A 22,092-nucleotide genomic window follows, 5' to 3' on the forward strand; every position below is an offset into this window, starting at 1 on the left:
ATGTTTATAGTAAGAATGGCTGATGATTAAAACCTGTACTCTCAAAGCTGATTTGCATAGTTTAAAATATTTCTTTTAGTAATCCTGTAGTTAAAATTTTAAACTACCTTATGTTATTTAAAAATCTTACTTAGCTGTGTTATATACAATTTTGAAATAATTATCTCATCTTTGTATTAAACAGAAACAAAAAAGATCTGAGTTTTAATAAGACTCTTAATTTAAACATGAGAACACTAACAAGCATCTTCAAGAATAACAAGAGAAAAGCAGCAATGCTGAAAGCCCTAAAAGATATCCCTTTGATGGAGTCATGTTTAGTATACTTGAAAAAATAAAAAACTTTACAAATAATATGGGAGTAAAAATATGAGGATTCTACGTGTGACATGAAGTGCAAGTGAGGATTAGCTAGAATTTAAAGTTATTATAACTCAGTGACATGGCCTTTTCTTAATTATGTTTTCCTTCTCATCCTATGTATTATATAAGAATAAAAAGCTAAGGATCCTTAGATTCTTTTGCCTTGATCTCCTATTTCCTTATTTCTTAAAAAAAAATTTCCTTACATATGGTAAAAAGTTGACTTGGGACAAGCTTTAGCCACTGTAACTTCCTCTGTATTCTTACCAGATGGGGTCAGTAGACAACAACTTAAAATATTGTGAAGGAATACTGAAGCCCCCAGAAAATAACCACATGCAATGGTGTGATAAAAAAAAAAAATCTCTATATACATGAGTAGTTTAATGCATTTGTGTTTGTCTTTTTTGTTATCATAGATTCTTCCTCCTGAAAATTTTTTTGATAAGAGTGCATGGTTATCTTATCCTGGAAGTACGGGAGATACCTCTATTTCCGAATTTTGACTTGATTATTTTTTCCTTTTTATTTTTTTATTTTATTGTTCTGTTACTGTTGTTTCCATCAACAAAGAGACTATGTATTTTCAAAAGTTATCAAATGAAGAAATTAACTGTAGAGGAAAAGAAATAAAACTTTGGCACTAAAATTGAACCGCAGACATGAGTGCCAGTCTGTAGATACTGGTTTTCAAAGTAGACATGTTTATATACTTCTGTCTAAACTGAATAACCACTGGTGCACTGGGGAGTACTCTTAGAATCTCTGTGGGAGATCTATAACAGATGACATTTAGTTTGCTTGTAATGAGTTCCTGGGGTTTTTGGCCCTTACTCTGTTTTCTCCTATGGAGAAGTTTGATAAACCAAGTTATTGATGACAGAGGCAGTCATCTAAGATATGGTTGAAGGTGAAATCATGAGAGCCAGATGGCTTCGCACTGATTTTTGTATGCAGTTTATGTTCTCCTTGGCTGCACCTTCCTGGATGTTTTCAGTGAAACACGTTTTCCTAGGGAAATTCACACAGCAGGATTTGTCCTACCCAAGAGATGGTTTTGTGTGTGGCACATCCTAAGCGCTACTTTGGCACTTATTTGTCCCTTCCTTGTATCTCCATCCTCTTTAATGAATAAATAACGAAGCAATAAATGTTACTGTAAAGTGCATTAAACCAGCAGTTTAAGGTATATGTATTCTAATTCTTCTGTTTACTCATGTGATTTAGGGTAAGTTCTGTATTCTTTCTAAGCCTCTATAGCCTCATCGGTGTAGAGTAAGTTATTATCCCCATAAGTGTTTTCATAGGCTCTAAAGGCAGTATACAAATGCTCAGCCTTATTAGTGTGGCCACAGTTATGCTGTTTGTGTCTGTGTGTGTATCTACACACTCAGGTGATGCTTATGAGTTCCCTCTTAGTATTCTTGGATTGCCAGACATTTAATTCCAGCCTTTTACTTTTCTCCTTTAGCTAATAGTAAATTTTTGATGAGCTGAAATAATTGTCATTTCATTTACCAATATCTTTTGTACATTTTCCAAGGATTTTATTGAAATAATGTTTTGTCCACAAAAAATGAACCTCTAATTAATGAAATGTCACTCTGTTTACCTCTAGGTAGCTGTTTGATTTATTTTTCAGTAATGCAAATGATGATTAAGATTTTCAGTTTAGATGGCAGTAAACTTTTATTTTTATTGTTGAAATCTTAAGGAAACAGTATGAAGCTGTTTTATTTAAATTGTTCATGTAATCTTAGAAAAAGAGCTAAAGCCCTAAATGCTCTCTTCTCCGTTGGTAACATTATACTAGTTGAGAAGATTGCTGTTTTCTCTAATGAAATGGAACTAATACTTTCTCCATGTGAGAAATTTTAACTAAAAAAGAATTTTTTTTTCAAAACCTGGACAGCTTCTACAGCCCTTATACCACATACTTTATCCTGACTTCCTAGCAATGCAGAAAAAACAATTTTCAGAAGAGAAAGTACCAGACCTCGAAGTTCAAGGACAGCCTTGTCAGTCCACCTCTGTTGGTATTTATTTTCCTGAATTACTAATTTCTCACAAACCTAATGAAATCTAAAGAGACCTCAGACCTAGTTGCAGCAGAGTATAAAATGATGATTGTTACATCTTCTTTGTTAGTGCTGCTGGAGAAAGAAAACGTGGTGTTATTTAGATTACTTCTTCCAAGAGTTAGAGAAGAACCGTGGAGTTTATGTGGACCCAAGAAATTATTAATTTTATTTTACTTGATTCTGGTACAGCCTGCTTGTTGATAAAAATAAACAAATTGTAGGAAACATTAATCAAGTAACAGTCTTCTAAAAAATAATTTTCAGTGTTTTAATTCAGATTTTTAGTTTTGATACTATGTTACTAAAAAATTGCCTAAATAGAATTGGCAGTGAGATAAACACTGGCCATTCTTAAGGCCTCTTTCCAACATCAGTGACATGAGAGTCATAGTAGCAGGGGGATGTTTGCTTTGAATGTGTGTATGTACATTTTATTGATATCTGATTTTTCAGGCTTCACCTAGGAATGGGGAATGCTTATTAATAGCATTTAGTGACCCAATTTTTCTTAGTTGATTTTTATTTAAAGAGGAAAATTGAGATGGCTTGAAGAAGAAGCATTTCTTTCACATTGTCGTGTTGCCACTCTTAAAATTTCTCTTCAGTTGAAGGTTTGTTACCATAGCATAGTGTTACTGGAAAGTTAAAGGTGGTTGCCAGCGAAGGAATGCAGCCAATGAGTGTGAATTTACCACATCTACAGTCAGTCTTAACTGTGTGACTACTTATAAACTGGATTCTATTATAGACATACCCAGCACTGTCCAGTGTTCTATGGGAATGTCGGCCATATTTTGAGAGATGGTAAAAACATTTTATAAATTCCTCACCCATGGAGCACGTTCATTATTTAAAGTATCATTTGTGGATTTTATTTGTTCTCACAAAACCTTTGGCAGCATTGACGTATTGGAGAAATGCAACAGTATATAAAAAATGGAAAAATCTAGAGACTCCCAGAGTTGAATTGTGGAAATACAGGTTTCTGTGTTTTCTTCTTCATTGCTGTGTCTGTGACTTCTACTCATATCTGGGTCCTTCATAAAATCAGGAGTAAAAGATAATAATAGTACCTGACAATACCCAAGTTTAATATACTGCTAAAGTCAGTGGTGTCTTTTTTCATTAGCTTACCTCAAGAATCACGTAGAATATTTTATTTTCAATGAATAGGATAGAAAATTATAATCAACACTATTACATGAGTATCATGTAAATGGGGACCAAAAGAAAAAAAATAAAAATTTTATGTACATATTTTGGTAGCATCTCTTTTATTTTGAAGTTAGTATCCAATCAGAGAACCTAGTGGAGTCAAGTTTATTGTGCCTCTCACCCAGGATTTCATCAGACATTGTCTAAAAAATAAGACCCAATCATCTGTGCTCTACTGCACCATCATCCCTATATTGTTCAGTACTTTCTTGCAGTCACCCAGCTGTCCAATTTCTCTTATCCCTTTAACATGTTACTACTAGTCACCAAAATTCACAAATTCATCTATCTTTTTTCATTCATTAATTTAACAAACATTTGTTGAGTATCTATCTGCTGGCACAAACATTTTTAATTCCCTTCTCAAAGAATCTTGCACCTTCTTTGCCTAAAGTGTAATCCATCCTCTGCCCTGGAAACTGTAACAGTCCTTTCCGGCAATAAGTATGTATTCTGAACTTAGAGGTAGGACTCACATCCTTGCTTAATTACTGCTGTACTTTCAAGCCATTTATTCCTGTCATATTTTTATAAGAATCCTTGATTCTTCAAGCCTCATGTTATTTAGCTATAGCTTTGAAGCTTTTCATTAAAGACTTTTGTTATTTTAGTGACTTCAGAACCTACATGGATAACCCAGTTGTTACTTTGTCTTAGTTTGTTGACCAATCGTATATGCCTCCATTGACCTTATTCATTCCATAACTGGCATTCTAGACCTTGTTGTAATCTAGTCTGCCTCCAGCTTCACTCCTTAAGCATCTTCCTCTCTAATCAGAATTTTCTATAATTTTAGCTTTTTTTGTCCAAGTATTAACCACTACAACTGTGTTTTCACATCATCTGAACTTACTTGTTTCTTTTGGTCTATCCTAATCTATTAGTCTCTCATTGCTTCCCTCTCTATTCAGCTTAGATTCCTTGGTCCATTATTTTCATAATTCTGATTTTAACATTTTAAATCTTCTTGCTCCTCTATTTAGTCAGATCCCTTTGGTACTTTCCTTTTGCTTTTGGGATAAAAGCCAAAGTCCCTAATGTAGCCAACAAGGTCCCTCTACATCTGTTCCCTTCCTCTCTCTCCTGCCACATTGGCCCCTTTTTCCTTCTGTTCTCAGGGCTCGTGATACTTTGATATTTTTTATCTTTTGTAGGTGTATGCTTTCCTACTTCAGGGCTGCTAGACATGCTGAGATCTGAAGCTGGAATCCCCCTTTCCACCCCATCACCTCCTGGACTTTTTTGGAGAAACTCTCTAAACCCCCAAAACACAGCTCAGAACCTCCTGTTATTTAATATTATGCCATCCTGTAACTCCTTACATAACTTCACAATTTATAATTACATATTTATGAAATTTATTAATTAATGATTATATCTCCATATGGCCTCTAAGCTCAAGAGAGATAGGGGAACATGTCTGTTTTGCTTTCTGTTGTGCCCTAATACATAATACATATTATCTGGTACGTGGTAGGAAATAAATATTTTGGAGGGCGAGAGGCAGGAAGGATGAAAAGATGTAAGGGTGGGCATGGGAACAGTCCCCAGAGTGGTTCTTTAGGCACACTTGTAGGATGCTGTTTTAGGGCTTTCTGAACATGATAACATCACAACGCAGCGGCATTGACTGTGCTCACGGGGGTTGGACTGTCTGGGTTGGACTCCTGGCTCAGCGTCCTCGGGTTGCACAACGTTCAGTAAGACACTTAGACTCCAAACTCATTTCATGTTCTGTAAAAATAAGGAAAATAATAATGCTTACAATGATGCTCACAGCACATGTAAAGCACTTAGAACACTCAAAGTATTCATACAATGTAAGTAGCTATTACTATTATCACTGTAATAGCTATAGTTAATCTGTATTCATAAAGTACTGTACTGTTAGTATATATCTTGTCAAAGAATTACCATGCATTGGTCAAAAGTACATATTGGGAAGAAGAGATTTCTAGTTTAAACACTACCACGAAACTGTTAGGAATTCTGTAAATTCAAATTCTTGTTAGTGGTTATTATGGCTGCCTAAAGGGGTGTGTTAGGAGAGGGTGGTTGAATGTATGTATATATGTACGTAATGTGTCCACTCTCACTAATACTTCAAAAATTCTCCATCCCTCCATCTTAGTAACTTTTCTTTTGTAATTATAAAAGAGTGGGTCTTAATCTAGGATTTTCTTGAAATCAAGAAAATAGTGGCCTTCTCAAATGAAAATCTAACTTACATGATGAATACTTAACCTCCAGATAACTTTTTCTTTGTACCACTCCTTTTTTCCTCTGTTTTTTCCCTTTTGGAGATTTGTGGCTCTTAATCTCCCAAGAAAGTATAACAACATTTTTCATAATCATCTTGGAAGCTACAAGAAGTATTTTGCTCTCAGTTTTGCTCTTCTGTGGAACAGAAGAAGGTGGGAAACTTGAAGTTGCAGGCTTTGCCAGCACCTGAAGCACTCAATTGCTTTGCTTTCTTAAGGAAAATGGGTCTGTGGTAAAGTCATAATTTGTTCCCTTCTTATTTTGAGTAAAAGTTTATTAGCTTGTGATTTAAGCAAACCATCTGGTCCTGCTGGCACTACACACTATCAAGCCCTCTATTTTCTCCTTAATATGTTACTGGAGGCAGTTAAGTTACATACTTGAATCCCAGCTCTGGCCTGCTTTGTTTTGGTTTTGGTTTTTGTTTTTGTCTTAAAACATATGCTTTTGAAAATTGTACTGTGACCTCAAGCACATTTTTAAATTGTGGATAATTTCTTCATTATTTAGTGTGGTATATAGCTCTTTTTTTACTCAGCTTTCATTACCTTCATTTCTCAGTAGTATACCCAAAGCAATTGCTGTGTGGTAGGCATGTAAAGGAGTAGATATTCAAATGGAGATAGTGGAATGTATTCTCCAGGATTATGGAAAAGTAACAAAGTGTGAAGTATTTCAGTTTGACCTGAAACTGTTCCTTTGTCTTGGAGCCAGAGCACAAGTCAGATGATTAGTTAGAAATCCTGGTTTATGGCAGCATTCGTGTCTTAAGTACTAACATGCTTTCAAATTTTTTTTTAAGATTTTATTTATTTATTTTTAGAGAGGGAAGGGAGAGAGAAAGAGAGACAGAGAGAAACATCAATGTGTGGTTGCTGGGGACCATGGCCTGCAACCCAGGCATGTGCCCTGACTGGAATCGAACCTGTGATGCTTTGGTTTGCAGCCCGCGCTCAATCCACTGAGCTACGCCAGCCAGGGCTCAAATTTTTTGAATGTATGTATGACCTGAGGTAGAAATACCTTGAGGGACTAGCATGAAAATGGATAGGGAAATTAAGCAATCTTTAAGAAAATTATATTTTACTAACAGGCAAAATGCTGTAAAAGAATGGAATCAAAGGTAAATCATGTCTGTAAACATGGCAGACTAGCTGCCCAGAAAATAACTTCACCACAGAAATAACTGAAGGTAGTTGATAAAATATGCATTTATAAGTTGGCAAGAATATAAGAAATTCTCATGTCAGGGGAGCAATAGACAGGAAATTCAAAGATAAGTACTTGATAAGCTGTTTACCTTGAACATTGGGTTTTCCTATATTGGCCACCCATGGTAAAAAATCTGATGGACAACTAATCCTTGCCCTTTTTAAAAAAGTATTCACAATGCCCAAAATTGGTTCTTTGAAAACACTTGAAAATTGACTGGCCTTTGATGACACAAAAAATATGGAAAAAGAAGGCACCATGAACAGTTTTTGGAATGATAAAGGGCTCATATCTGTAAGTCTTGCGGTATTAAAAACATACAAGGTTCACTTTGCCAGTACGTTTGAAAATTTAGGCTAAATGAGTAAATGCCAAGAAAAACAGAATTTAGCAAAACTAGCAAAATAGGGAAAAGATAGTCTGAAAAAAAATGACTCTGTAATAAATATTTCCCCCACAAACTTCAAGCCCAGGGAGTTACACTGGTAATTTTTAATAACATAACAAGGAGCAAATAATTTTAGTCTGGCAGAAACAATTTCAGAAAATAAAATAGAGGGAACAAGTAATCACCAATATATTTTAAAAGACTAGTGAACTTCATCTCAAAACTTGACAAAGTTAATACAGAAAAGAAAAGGTTTAGGCCTGTCTCAAACATAAATATAAATGCAAAATTTCTAAACAAAATATTGCCAATAAAGATTTGGTGTATGTTACCCTTACCAGGTGGCTCAGTTAATTAGAGTGTCACCTTGTACATCAAAAGGTTGTGGCATTTATCCCAGTTGGGGCACATATGGGAGCCAGCTGATTGATGTTTCTGTCTACATAGATGTCTGTCTGTCTGTCTGTCTCTCTCTCTCTCCCCACCCCTCCTTCTACCTCCACACCCTTCCTCTCTCTCTTAAAGAAAGAACTCAAAAGCCCTGACCAGTGCCACTCAGTTGGTTAAGCGTAGCCCTACAAAGCAAAAGGTCTCCAGTTTGATTCCCAATCAGGCCACATGCCTGAGTTGTGGGTTCAGTTCCCAGTCCCCGCAGCTACGAGAAGCAGCCAATTGATGGCTTCTCTGACAGTGATGTTTCTCTCCCTTTCTTTCTCCCTGCCTTCCCCTCTCTCTAAAAGTAAATAAGTCTTTTAAAAATTAAAAAAAAAATCAATAAACATATCCTCAGGTGAGAATTAAGAAAATGTATGTAAAAAAGAAAAATATTCTTTTTTAAAAAATTAATTAATTAATTATTTTTAGAGGGGAAGGGAGGGAGAGAAACATTGATGGGTTGTCACTGGTGCCCTTATCTGGTTTATTGTCTCTTTACTGCACTAATAGTTCTATGAGATTTCTGCTTCCCTTGTTTATTGCTAGATCCCCTGTGCCTAGAAAAGCTCCTGGCACCCAGCTGGTGTTGAACAGGTCCTTGATGAGTTGAACGAACAAAGTTGCAGGTGGTTTCCCTTTGGGCCTCTGCCCCTTTCTCAACCTCTCTTTCTAGATCTGTCTTCCAGGCTCCTCACTGCATCTGCTTCCTGTCTGCCTGGCACTGCTGGACACCCTCCTGCCCCTGCTGCCATGGGCTCAAGACTCAGACAGCTCTGCCCTGTGGGCAAGGTGTCCTGGGAAGCGGCCGGCTCCATCCTCCAGCCACGAATACCTTGAGTAGGACACTGGGGCTTGGGTGACTCAGCACATAAAGTGGGTGTTGCTCCCAGGCGGCTTGCCCTACCACCTCTTCTCAGGGTGTCAGAGCCACCTGGTGGAGGGTCCACTACCTGCCTCAGCAAAGTATATCCCCTTCTCTGGGCCTGGCGGGTACTACTGAGCCCTCCCCGCTGATGTAGATTTAGCAAGACTACAGCTATCTGGTGGCCTGCACCCAGAGGGTGCAGCATCGCCCTTTACCTACTCTCTGCTGTGGGTTGCTGGGGTCAGCCAAGGCCAGGTGCTCTACCCTACTCAAGGACTGGGCTCACGGTCAGCCCTTTGAGTTCCCTGCCTCCTATAGGCCTCGCACCTCCTTGCTCTTGGGGCAACACTGTGCCCACGTCACAGGCGAGGGTACTGAGGTCCAGACCACTCTGAGTGGAAGACCAGGATGCACAAGGCGGACTTCTGCCTTTAGTGAATGCCCAAACCCGCCCTGCCCACAGCTGCATACGGAGGCCAGGGCCAGCGGGCAACCCACAAGCTTCGCATCCTGAGTCCTTGGTTTGGGGTCTCAGTTTCCTCAGCCCTTTTTAGAAAAATATTCTTAAAGGAGTTTAGTTCATCTCAGGGTTTTAAGATTGGTATCACTAGAAAATTAGTAAGTATGGTTTGGCATATTAAACAAATGGTATTGGGAGATCTGGACAGCTACATGCAAAAAAATGAAACTCAGGCACCAACTTATACCATACACAAAAATAAACTCAAGATGGATTAAAAATTTGAATATAAGTCACAGCACCACAAAAGTCCAAGAGGAGAACATAGGCAGGAAAATCTCAGATATTCCATGCAGCAATATTTTCACTGATATATCCCTTAGAGCAAGGGATATAAAGGAAAGAATAAACAAATGGAACTTCATCAAAATAAAAAGCTTTGCATGGCTAAAGAAAACATCAGCAAAATGAAAAAAGAACTAACCATATGGGAAAATATATTTGCCAGTGATATCTTGGACAAGAGTTCGATCTCTAAAATACATGAAAAACTCACACAACTCCATTCCAGGAAGACAACCCAATTAAAAAATGGGCAAAAGACCTGAGCAGATACTTCTCCAAGGAGAACATACAGAAGGCCCAGAGACATGAGAAAGGATGCTCAGCATCACTAGCCATCAGAGAGATGCAAATTAAAACCACAGTGATGTACTTCACACTGGTGAGAATGCCCATTATAAACAAAGCAATAAACAACAAGTGTTGGAGAGGTTGTGGAGAAAAGGGAACCCTAGTGCAGTGTTTGTGGGAATGCAGACTGGTGCAGCCACTGTGGAAAACAATATGGAATTTCCTCAGAAAACTAAAGATGGAATTGCCTTTTGACCCAGCAATTCCACTGAGACTCTATCCTAAGAATCCTGAAACACCAATTCAAAAGAACCTATGCACCCCAATGTTCATAGCAGCACAATTTATAATAGCCAAGTGCTGGTAGCAACCTTAAGTGCCCATTGGTAAATGAATAGATCAAAAAACTGTGGTATGTTTACACAGTGGAGTACTGTGCAGCAGAAAAAAGGAGCTCCTTCCCTTTACAACAGCACAGATGGAACTTAAAAGCATTATGTTAAGTGAAATAAGCCAGGGAGCAAAAGACAAATACCTTATGATTTCACTATAAGTGGAACCTAATCAACAAAACAAACAAGCAAGTAAAATGTAACCAGAGACATTGAAATAATGAACAAATGGACAGTAACCAGAGGGGAGGGGAGAGAGAGGTAACAGGAGGAAATAGGGGAAAGGCCATCAAAGAACATGTATACAGGACATATGGACAAAGCCAAGGGGTGTATGTACGGGGTGGAGGGGGATGAGTGGGGTAGGGAGCATGGTGGAGGGAAAATGGGGACAACTGTACTTGAACAACAATAAAAATAAATAAAAATGATAAGAGAAAGTGATGATTATCTCAAGAAATGCCCCAAAATTTATATTAATCTATAACTTAAAAAATTCTTAACTAGCTACTGATAGAAGGCATTTCTTTGCTTAACCTGATAAAGGACTTATTTATGGATAAAACTTGTAAGCATTCCTTCTAAATCAGAAATAGAACAGAGTTCATGCTGTCATCATTTGAGGCTGTACAGTAAGTCAAATAAAAGTAATACATATTATAAAAATGGGAGGGAAATAAAAATACAGTCAGATATAATATGGTTATCTATGTAATACATTTAAAAAATATATGGATAAATAAAAGCATCTAAGAAGGCTATTAGATACAATATCAATATACAGAAGTCAGTTAAATTTCTATATCCTGCACCAAACAGAACTTTTTTAAAAAAGTTACTATTTACTATAACATTTAAAAGCATATAAAGTGCATAGGAATGAATCATTAGAATATTAGAAGTTTTGGGGGAAAACTATACAAATATTTGAAAGATATTAAAGTCCTAACTATATCTCTTGCATGAACTGTTCTAGAACAGTGCCTGGAACATGATAAACAAATATTTTTTGTAGAAATTCAAGAATAGCTAAGATGAGCATCTAGGATATCAGGCCTTTTAAAGCTATAACAATTAAGACAGTGTGATTTTGGTGCAGGACTAGGCAAACCAGTAAATAATAAAAAAAAGTACAGAAACATGATTGATAAATGTCAATGGTGACTTTAGAATAGATGTTTAATAAATGGTATCAAGACATCAGATATTCCTATGGGGAATACTGAAACCATACCTCTACTTCACACCATGAGCAAGCAACAAGCCATTCCAGGTGGATTAAAGACTAAGTATGAAACATAATACTTTAAAATTCTTTAAAAGCTTCTCAGTCGGGTACTACAAGTACTACAATCACAAAAGAACATAGCAAATTTTGATGGTTAATTTTATTCGACAACTTGACTGGATCACGCAGGTGCTCAGATATCTAGTCAAACTCTTCTCTGGGTGATTTTGCGAGGATGTCTTTGGATGAGAGTAACATTTAAATCCACAGACTTGAGTAAAGCAAATTGCTCTTCCTAATGTGGGTGGCTCTCATCCTGTTTTATTCAGTCTCCAGTCAGTTTAAGGCCTGAATAGAACAAAAAGGATTCCCTTCTCCTGAGTGAGAGTAAATCCTGACTGATCATGTTCAAACTGGGACACCAGTTTTTGCCTGCCTTTGGACTTGACCTGAAACACGGGCTCTTCCTGGGTCTTGGCACCTGCCAGCCTTTGGACTGGAATGACAACATTGGCTCTCTTGGGTTTCTAGCTTACCTGTTCACTCTGCACATCCTGGCACTTGTCAGCCTCCATAAGCACACTCCTTATAAAAGTACATTATATATATTTATGTTTTATGTAGAATTCATTATAAAACATAATTTGTATTTTATATGGTAATATACTGTAATAACATAATCAATATAACATTAGTGTATTTTACTTTATTTATTTATTCATTTGCCAGGGTTCTCCAGATAAACAAAATCAGTAGGATATATACTGAATACAGTGTGTGTCTGTGTGTGTGTGCATATACATACATATGTACTTTGTTCAACATGTAGGCTGTTGTTTTCCTCTGGAGAACGTTTATATATATATATAATATTTATTTCTCATACACATGGAGTGGGGGGTTAGCGTGGTTGGCTCTGCTTTAGTTGCTGACTAGGCTGGCTCTGATCCTCATGGCTCATTCTAGGACCCATTTCAGAGGCAACAGGTACTCAGTACCTAGTTTTTGTGGTGATGCTGGAAATGCAGACTAATCACACACATTGCAAGCCTCATCTGTGTCTGATCTGCTAACATCCCATTGCTCAAAGCAAGTCACATAGCTAAGCCAAAATCTAGGGTGTTTTGTCCATCATGAGGCCTGGACAGCAGTGTGGAGATCTATTATTACTACAGAGGAATGATTAATTGGAACCACTAATTCAGTCCTCTATTGAAGGCAATATAAAAGTTGGAAATATGCAGTTATGAGAATTATAGAACTATAATTATACCCAACAACATGGATGAATCTCACAGACATAACCCTGAGAGGAAAGATTTTATACTATGTAATTTCATTTGCACAAAGTTAAAACAAATAGGCAAGACTAACCTGGATTATGAGAATAATGAATAGTCTTTATCTGGAAAGGGGATATAAGGAAGTCTCCGGGGTAGTAGATAGTGCACTGTTTATTGGTCTGTGCTAATTACATACGTGTATTCTGAGAAAATTCTTCAAGTTGTACGTTTATTTGTGTATTTTTCTGTCGTATTTCGGTAAAAAGTTTAGATACTGTGTATGTAGAGTGGGTTTCTTGTGTATAGAAAGGAGAAGTAGGTTATTTACACATGCTTGCTTATATGTGTACAAAATATGTCTCCAGGTTATGTGAGAAATCGATAGCATATCTCGCCTGCAGTAGTGAAAGACAGGATGAGAGGGAGAGTTTTTAGATATGTTTAAGATAAGTTCATAAAAGATGGACACACCCTACACTATTTATTAGAGCTCGTATAAATGATGCTATCCGTTAGTGATTTTGTGTCATAAGAACATACGTTGGCATATCAGTTCAGTTCAGCTTTAGATAAGATTTTATATGAATTAAACTGGTAAAACGAAATCATCATTATTGGCAGTTTCAAAAGGACAGACAGTGTTATATATATTTATGTAAAGCTAATGTGACTACAGAGCTGAGATCTGCATAATATATATTCTCACAGCAACTAGGACTGAAGGTGCTGTTAGCTGAGGACATTAACTTGATCACCTGTGAAATGATGCACAAAATAAAGTAATCCAAGTGCCAAAACCTAAAATGTATGTTTATTATCAGTGTTCAGCAGCTGTTCCAAGTCAGCATGGAGACATTGATTAGGTTAACAACTCCAATTTGTTATGCTGCAATTTTGTCTCCAGACTGCTGTTTTACTACTGTGCAAATTGGTTTATGTAGGGGTCAGTGAATGGCAGGTCCCCTGTCTCTGCCTACACTTACCTCTACCTCTCAAAGGTTTCCTGTCACCAAAATTATTTCTTGGCAAGGAGCAACCTGAAAAACTCTCGTGGTTGGTGCAGTTGGCTGGTTCATTACTTGATTGAGGTTAGTTTTCGGTAATCACAGATATATTATCAGCATATTTTCTGCTTTTGAATTAGAATGAACATGTTTATTTAATTGTGATTCAGGAACCACTCAGAGTAAGTAGAAATGACTATAAAGTACATAACTAGCTCTTAGTTTTTTGTGTTTTGACATTCTTTGTCTCCTAGTGTTTTTTTTTTCAGCTCTTTTTACTTCAAGCATTCTGTCTCCACCCTATCTAATCATATGTGTATTTTATTCCTGCCTTCCTTTAAAAAAAAAACTGCCTTGAAAGCAAGAAATTATCTGATTACATTCTAGCTGTTTTTTAAAAAATAAATTATTTTAATGGTGTAAACAGAAAAATCATTTCTGTTTATACTAAATCTGTTGTTAGTCAAGTTTATATCTCATTTCCTAAAATTCTTCTATAAACATTTATTATGATTTTGTTCTTTATATTTTTACTGTGTTATATTGTTATTTCCATGGAAATTTCTGAGCCATTTCTAAATAAATGTCTTAAAAAGGAATGTCTATGGCAGAGGGTCTGTTTTGAACTTATATGTCCTTCCATTTATCAAAAACAAAATGAAGTCCTTCCTGACTAAAACTGAAAAGAATTATAGTGGAGGGATGATCAGAGATTTACATCATTATTTGCTATGTCTTACTGATACATACGTTTGCTCCAGACAGTATACAGAAGTTTGATTTGTGTGTGTACTCAATTCTGTAGACCCAGGAGTTGCCTGTTGCTGGGTCCTCTGAATGTAACTGATCAAGAGGTTCAGTTTTTCTCTTTTCCTTATTTCTCACAGGTGGAGGAGTTACTGATGGCCATGGAGAAAGTAAAGCAGGAACTAGAGTCCATGAAAGCAAAGCTGTCTTCTACTCAACAGTCTCTGGCAGAAAAGGAAACTCATTTGACCAATCTTCGGGCAGAGAGAAGGAAACACTTAGAGGAAGTTCTGGAGATGAAGTAAGTATTTTAATCTTATTCTTCATACATGTGCTTAATAGCAGTACTTTTTCCATTGCTTTCTTCTTCTGGACCTGTTTATTAGCTCTGACACACTTAGCCTCTTTTTACTGCCATCTTGTATTTCTCACTCCCTAGAACAAATTTGGGACAAATCCTGGTCAAATAGAAGTATTTTTGACTCTTCTTTATTGAACTTTAAAGTCCTCTAGAGTATGTGTGTTTGCATCCAGTTGCACCTCTGAAAATTCTGAGAACTTCTGGGATGTTTGGCAAATTGTCAAGCATATTGAGTTAACTGTTGTTCCTGAGGTTATATGATAGCTAGGCAATATTTAAAGAACTTTTTTTTGTAAACATTTTCCGAGTTACACAGAAGTAGAGAGAATCGCATAATGAACCCTCATATACCTGTCTCCCATATTTGACAGTTAATACTTTGCCATACTCACCAATTTTTACAAAATTGTCACTTTTAGCAAAATTTTACTGTACATTATTTTCCTCTTTGCCCCACATCTTGTGGCTTCCTAACATAAAAATCTGTTGCAAAGCATATATACATCTGGTAGTACATAATTGATGATTCTTTTAATTCTCTGTGACTTTGAAAAATTCTGGTGTCCTCTCTTTAGAATAAGTATATCTCTTTTGAAAGTCCAGTTGAACTGTCTCCTTTACTATTCCCAACCCTCACCCTTTCTTCATTATCTTGTTCTCATTCTGCTGAAACCAAGTCTATCCTGGGATCCCTCAGTTACCTTTACCTTGGTAGTTACCTGTCTTTTTTGTTGTTGTTTGTCTTCTGTCTCAGAGGAGATAATCTTTCTCCTTCATGATGCTAGCTTCTTATATCTATCATAGATTTTAAGCAGTGGTCCCTCCTCGGCATTCTTCCTCCATTAATTTTTCTCTCACATGACACTTGCTCACTTTCTGTTAGTTCCTTCTTCCCTGCATTATATGCAATCTCTCTGATATAATGGAAACAAACTTTTCTCATCCCAGCTAGAGCTTTAAACTAACATTCCCTCTTCTTTTCTGCTACTATGAAGTATTGATGAATGTTGAATACCAGAATTACAGAGTAACAGAGGATCTTGCCATGATACCTTAGTGTGAATTTGCATGGTACGTCATTAGTGTAATACCATGATAGCAACCTAAAAATTGAGGAAGCACATATTGGGTGTCATCTGTGCTTATGGATTATTAGGCCACAGTGCGAGGTTAACAGATTCTCACCTTTTAGCAAAACATTACAGATGATCTGGTCTTGGAAGTGGTGAATACCTGAAGCAGAAGTAGATTGATATGCTGGGGAAATAGAGAGAGGTTAGGGTTCTGAGTATCACAATGAGAAAAAAGTCTGCAAATGTACTTCTTAGGAGCAAGTTAATGAAAGAGGTATAAGAAATTGGTAGTAAAATTCAAATCTTGATATTTCGGAGGTGGAGTACTGGAAATAATTCTTGGGTAATAAAGAGTAAAATCATTTGACTTGAAGAAATCCGAGAACCATTCCTAGAACATGGTAGAAGATGGAGTTGAGAAGGGCTTAAAGTAATTGAGAAAATGGAAGGAAAATGGATATAATTTGAGGGAAAACAAGGTATCATGTGATTTTTTTTTAAGAAGACACTGGTATTGTTAAGGCAAAAGTGTGTGTGTGTATTTTTTGTTTGTTTTGTCTTCTCTAGGTATCAATCAATATCTGGACTGTATTTGTCAGATCTTTCCCACTCAGTTCAAATGACTATAGCAAGATAGTGGTGTGTTTGTATAAGAATTTTCCTTTATAATTAGTACTTTGAGAAGATATGAAATAATTTTTTTAAAGAATGCTTGACTTTAAGCCATGGAAAGGGGGTTGTGTGTAATTTGTTTTTCATACCATAGTACTAAACTATTATGAACTTCCATTGACAGCTTAGGTTGGAGATTATATTTCTGAAAACTACTATGATTAGCACAACTTTTTTTGGTAGGCTCAAGCACTTATACAATAAGACATGGGATAAGTAATTAAAATATATAAAGAAATTTATGTAAATAACATAGTAATTTAATAAATATTAACAAAATACTAAAAATAAAGGGTAAAAACCTGTCTCTGACATCACTTATATCACCTTCTTCAGTTGCTCAGGATTTATGGCTGTGGCATCATGGTGTTCTTGTCCACTTCCAGTTTTGAAGTAGTCCTTGCTTTAATTTGCACTTAAATTTCTCCTTGTTTTTATCTTTCATTTTCAATCTTACTATGGTTATTTAGTACCTCCCTTTTAATAAATCACCTCAGCACTTTGGTCTCACCTCCTATCCCTAATCTGTTGAGAGAGGAGTGTTTTTTAACAGATGATCTCTGTTTGCAGTATCCCTGTGAAGCAGCCTGCATAGTTCCACCAAGTGTGGGGAGCAACAGCTATTCTATTCTTTTCATCTAAAACAGTGAATTAAAACCCCTATTTTTCTTAAATGTAGGTTTAAGTTTGGCATATAAATAAATATAAAGTAATGATTCATAAAACCTCAGTTGGAAACTGTACAGTTAATCTAAGCATAATTATACACAAAACACTATGAATTGTAACATATTGTGGGTTCTGATACAGTGAACTTTCTATTCCTTTTCAGTATGCAGCTGACCAAGGGAATAGACATTTTTCTGCTATATATTTAGGACTCTGTTCCATATATTGAACAAGTTGTGCTGATCATCTGTCCAGGGATTTTTCATTCACTTCATTCCAAAGTCAATTTGAAAGGTGTTTACTCCCTCCAAGTAGTTCTGCATGATATCTGCCCCTGATGACCTATGGCAACACTAAGTGCATACTTCCCAAAAGAGTCTGCATTCTGATTCTGTCACCTATGAGCTCTATGACTTCACATCATTTAACCTCTCTGTGCCTCAGTCTTCTCATTTTTAAGTGGTAATACTAATTATTCCAGCTTCATAAAGTTTTCATAGCGATAACATAAGAAATTATTAATATGTAGAATTGAGAACAGTGTCTGGCACAGGGAACACTTAATAGCAGGTATTATTAGTTTGTGTAAGTATTTTCTGGTGATGATTTGTAGGAAAATAAAAATATTCAAGGAAAATTTGAAAGGAGAAAGGTAGTATCTTACTTTTGGCTATTGCCAAGGACAACCAGGTTCCTCACTCTATAATCATGGCAGGACCCACCGTATTTTAAAGATTTACATTGTTTAATTATTGATAATTGAATAAGTAAAAGGACTTGCTTATTATAACCAGAAAATGTGAAATGTAGAAGAAATACGAGGACAATGCAATGTGCAAAAGAGACCAAAACATGCATATAAGTGAACCTGCATCTAGAATAAGAAGTTTTCCTGAGGAAAGGGGCTGTTGGCCCATTTCTATAGAAAATTCTTCAATAAAGCACTGGAAGTCGAGTTTTTTAGAATAATCCTGACCTAGTCAAACCAAAAGGAATGTCCTAGTAGTTCAGTATCTGTTACAGGTAAGTGGTGGTCTTGAGTTTGAGGAGATGTGAAACTGTTCACTTGATAACCTGCCAGTGGTTATTCAGTAGAAACATTTGAGTTGGTTAGCCAGTCCCAAAGAGAAGGAATGTGTTTTGTTTTGTTTTTTTTAAGATTTTATTTATATATTTTTAGAGAGGGAAGGGAGGGAGGGAGAGAGAGAGAGAGAGAGAGAGAGAGAGAGAGAGAGAGAGAGAGAGAGAGAGAGGCATCAATGTGCGGTTGCTGGGGGTTATGGCCTGCAACCCAAGCATATACCCTGGCTGGGAATCGAACCTTGGACACTTTGGTTCCCAGCCCACGCTCAGTGCACTGAGCTACGCCAGCCAGGGCTGAGAAGGAATGTTTTTATTGGCAGTTCCCACAGTGGTTGTTTTCCTTATGCTGTGGATTTGTTAGCCTTTATTGTTTTTTATTCTACTTTCATGTTAGCCCTTTCCCTAAGAAAGAAAGGATGAATGGAAGAAAGGGAAAAATAATGAACAACAGCTTTAATAACCTTAAAAAAATTTTAAGTATCAGTTCAGGTTATGAACCTGACTATTAAGATTTCTAGATGAGCTGGCTCATTTTCTACTGTCCTGCATTCAGACTCTTACTATAGTCTTCATCCTATGTTGGCATTACAAATAAAGCTTAAAAGACTAATTTTTCATTTGGAATAAAATTTTTATCAAACTATGAATTTAATTACTCTGAGAACTAGTTTGTTAGGGGAAGTGGTAGAAGAGATCTTTAGCTCCACTGAGGATCCGTAGTTATTTGGTAAGTAGCATCCCATTGTTAAAGTTGGCAGAGAAATCCAAACCTCTGTGGGCTAAATTATGCACTCCTGAGGTGCCTTTTGGCTAAGGAAAGATCTAACTTTCCACAAACAGAAAATAAAATTTTATATGTACCTAAAGAGTCCAGTGATATAATCTGAATTCTGACATTTAAAAAATTCTTGCTTGTTAAGAGAGAAAAATAGAATATGCTTAGGGCTAAAAAACACATAGAAAATGGTTACTGGGAATAGTTCAGACTATTTGGAAATAGAATAGATGATCAATCTATTATACCTTGAATAATTAAAAATTTATTTTAAATTATTTTATCTCCTGATATCCTGTAGTATTTCATTTTAAAATTTATTGCAGAGTTGCTGGCATTAAAAAAAAAAGACACATTTGCAGATTTATAACAGTCTTCCAAATTAACCACAAAACTGAAAATAATTATGCGAATCATAGTCTAGTAACGATATAAGGACATCTGTACATTTTGTAAAGCCCCACTTACTTATTCTTCCACCAAATGCCTTTAGAGCCATTAGACAACTGATAGAGTTGGAAGCATTTTTCACAGTGCCCTAAAATTCTAAAGTTAAATATGTTATAGGAAATCACATAAATTAGTATGAAAATTCCCTACACTTGAATTGAAAAAAAGAGAAAAAAAGATATTCTGTACAGCATAGCAATAAATAACACTAGCAGGACAAATCATAATTAAAATTATAAGGCAAAATTTGTATTATCTATTATATAATCAGCTATCCCTTGGGCCTTTTGGACTTCCTCTCTTGCTTACTCTTTAGTTTTGCCTCCTCTTTTTCTACCTTGATACTCAACTTTCTTATGCTATCCACCTTACAGAATGTGCAGTCTCTGCTGTTTCTAACGTCTTTGCTCATCAGAACTAATAATCTAGTTGGATCCCTGAGTTGTTATAGGACAATGGCTGACATGGGTTGATTAAATATAGTAATGTTAGAGTTCCTTACGTTTTTTTGCTTCTAAATTTTGACTATGATGCTCAGCTTTTCACAAGCTGAGGCATGTGTATTACATATTTTTCTCAAATGTTTTCATTTTCTTGTGACCTAAATTGGAATCAATTACAAATTACCTTCAGTATTCTTTGCCTTTGTCCTCCTTTAAGCCTAAACCCATTCCTCCTTTTAGCCATTTAGGGTCAGATGACTTCCAAACAGAAGAAACCACATTCTTAAAAAACAAAAAACAAGCCCTGGCTGGCATAGCTCAGTGGATTGAGTGTGGGCTGGGAACCAAAGTGTCCCAGGTTCGATTCCCAGCCAGGGTACATTCCTGGGTTGCAGGCCACAGCCCCCAGCAACCGCACATTGAAAAAAACAAAACAAAACAAAAGAAAACAAAAAAATATATATATATATGGTCTTTAATGATGTAATCATGTAAAAAAAAGGGGGGCTCAAATAGCTGGAGTAATCTTTAAGTAGCAAGTAAAGATCAGAAAAGATAAAGGTCCCTAAAGTGCCTCTATTTTCCAGGTTTTAGAATTTTTTCTCTTACCCTATCAATATATGTTTTGTGTGCCAGAATGATCTCACCTGTGCAGAATGAAATTAAGAGTGTAGGTCATCCTTCTCCTAAAGGGGAAAGGAGTAGGATTACTGACCTATTTCTTACTTTTCATTTTTTTCCTCTGCTGAGGGTATAGGTCAACCCTAGTCTCTTCTGTTTAGTACATATGAATCAGGTAAAAGGTTAACTGTTATAGATAGATAACCTAATGCCTTAAACTAGTTGTAGTTAGTACCCATTGTAAGAAAATCTGTTAACTAACATAGCAGTATGAGAGGTGTATGAGTTTGGGGATATTTAAAAAAAATATTTTCTTTTCAGGTTCTTCCTTTTCAGTGTTTTTCAGAGAATACCAAAAAGGTAGTTACTCATTCTGTAAATGGGTAAAACTTCCCTCAAGCTTTGGATGCAGAAGATAGTAATTCCTCCATTTAATCATAACCTTTTCTTATCAGAGGATTCTGAGTAAAAGAGGATTATAAAATGCTCTTTGTAGCAAAGACTATATTTACATTGTAAGTCAGGTTTCTTACCTATAAAAAAAGGGTAATGATACTTAGACCCACCTTATTAGATTGTTTTGAGGATCAAATGAAATATAGTAAGGAAATCACTTTGAAATTGGTGAAGTCCAGTATCTGTAAAACATGGTACAACTGAAAATCCAATCACACTTAATTTTTTAGGTCGGTAGTTTTGTCATTCTGAAATGAAAGGGTTTCCTAAACCTCTAAGGTCCTTGTGATTTTAAAAATTATATAGTTCTTTGACTAGGTGACCTTCTCAGGTCCCTTGATTCTGTAGTTGTAAATGTTCTAAATAAATCAGAAAAATGAAATATATAAACAGTATACTGAGAATAAATTGGGAGTCATATATCCATGAATTCTTGGCTGAGGACTAAGTTGCACCTTAACTGGATGAGACTACGCAAGCCTTAGCGGAGACTGGCTGGCATGGGAACTAAAGTGGAATTATGATACTAGAGGTAGAGCAGTGCTGGGGAATTAGGACTTTCAACCTGGTCAGGGCAGCAAAATCCTTGTTAAAACTTCAAATGTTGTGCCAAGATAACAGAAAAGCTAGGGTTTAGGAGTAGGGACCATGACCTATAATAAAGCCTACTATAGCCCTAGCCTAACAAAACTTAAAGCCCCAATAAAGTCTGAAGAGGAGATAGAATTGAGAGGTCTGAGAAATAACCTGAGCTTTCAACAGATCACCCTAACAGAAAATAAATCCAAAGCCTACACATGTTCGAGATCAACTGTTAACTGAATTACCTACTAGACTAAAAATCATTGCTCTCCAAAAGAAAATAACAGAATATAGTCTTTGCAGTGTATCATCTACTGACTGAGATGTCCAACCTACAGC

General features: G+C 36.3%; 1 protein-coding gene across 10 annotated transcripts in view; it reads left to right on the forward strand.

Moving 5' to 3' along the window:
- ERC1 (ELKS/RAB6-interacting/CAST family member 1) overlaps window positions 1–22,092 on the forward strand; it is a 564,233-nt gene that overhangs the window by 295,888 nt on the left and 246,253 nt on the right. For all 10 annotated transcript variants that reach the window (XM_045830450.1, XM_045830453.1, XM_045830452.1 and 7 more), the window contains one exon: window positions 14,709–14,869. In XM_045830450.1, the coding sequence (XP_045686406.1) occupies window positions 14,709–14,869 (161 nt within the window). The remainder of the gene's footprint in view (window positions 1–14,708; window positions 14,870–22,092) is intronic.

This window comes from Phyllostomus hastatus, unplaced genomic scaffold, assembly GCF_019186645.2.
Source record: "Phyllostomus hastatus isolate PE091 unplaced genomic scaffold, TTU_PhHast_1.1 phas_contig_152, whole genome shotgun sequence".
In the NCBI taxonomy this organism is placed as follows: Eukaryota; Metazoa; Chordata; class Mammalia; order Chiroptera; family Phyllostomidae; genus Phyllostomus; species Phyllostomus hastatus.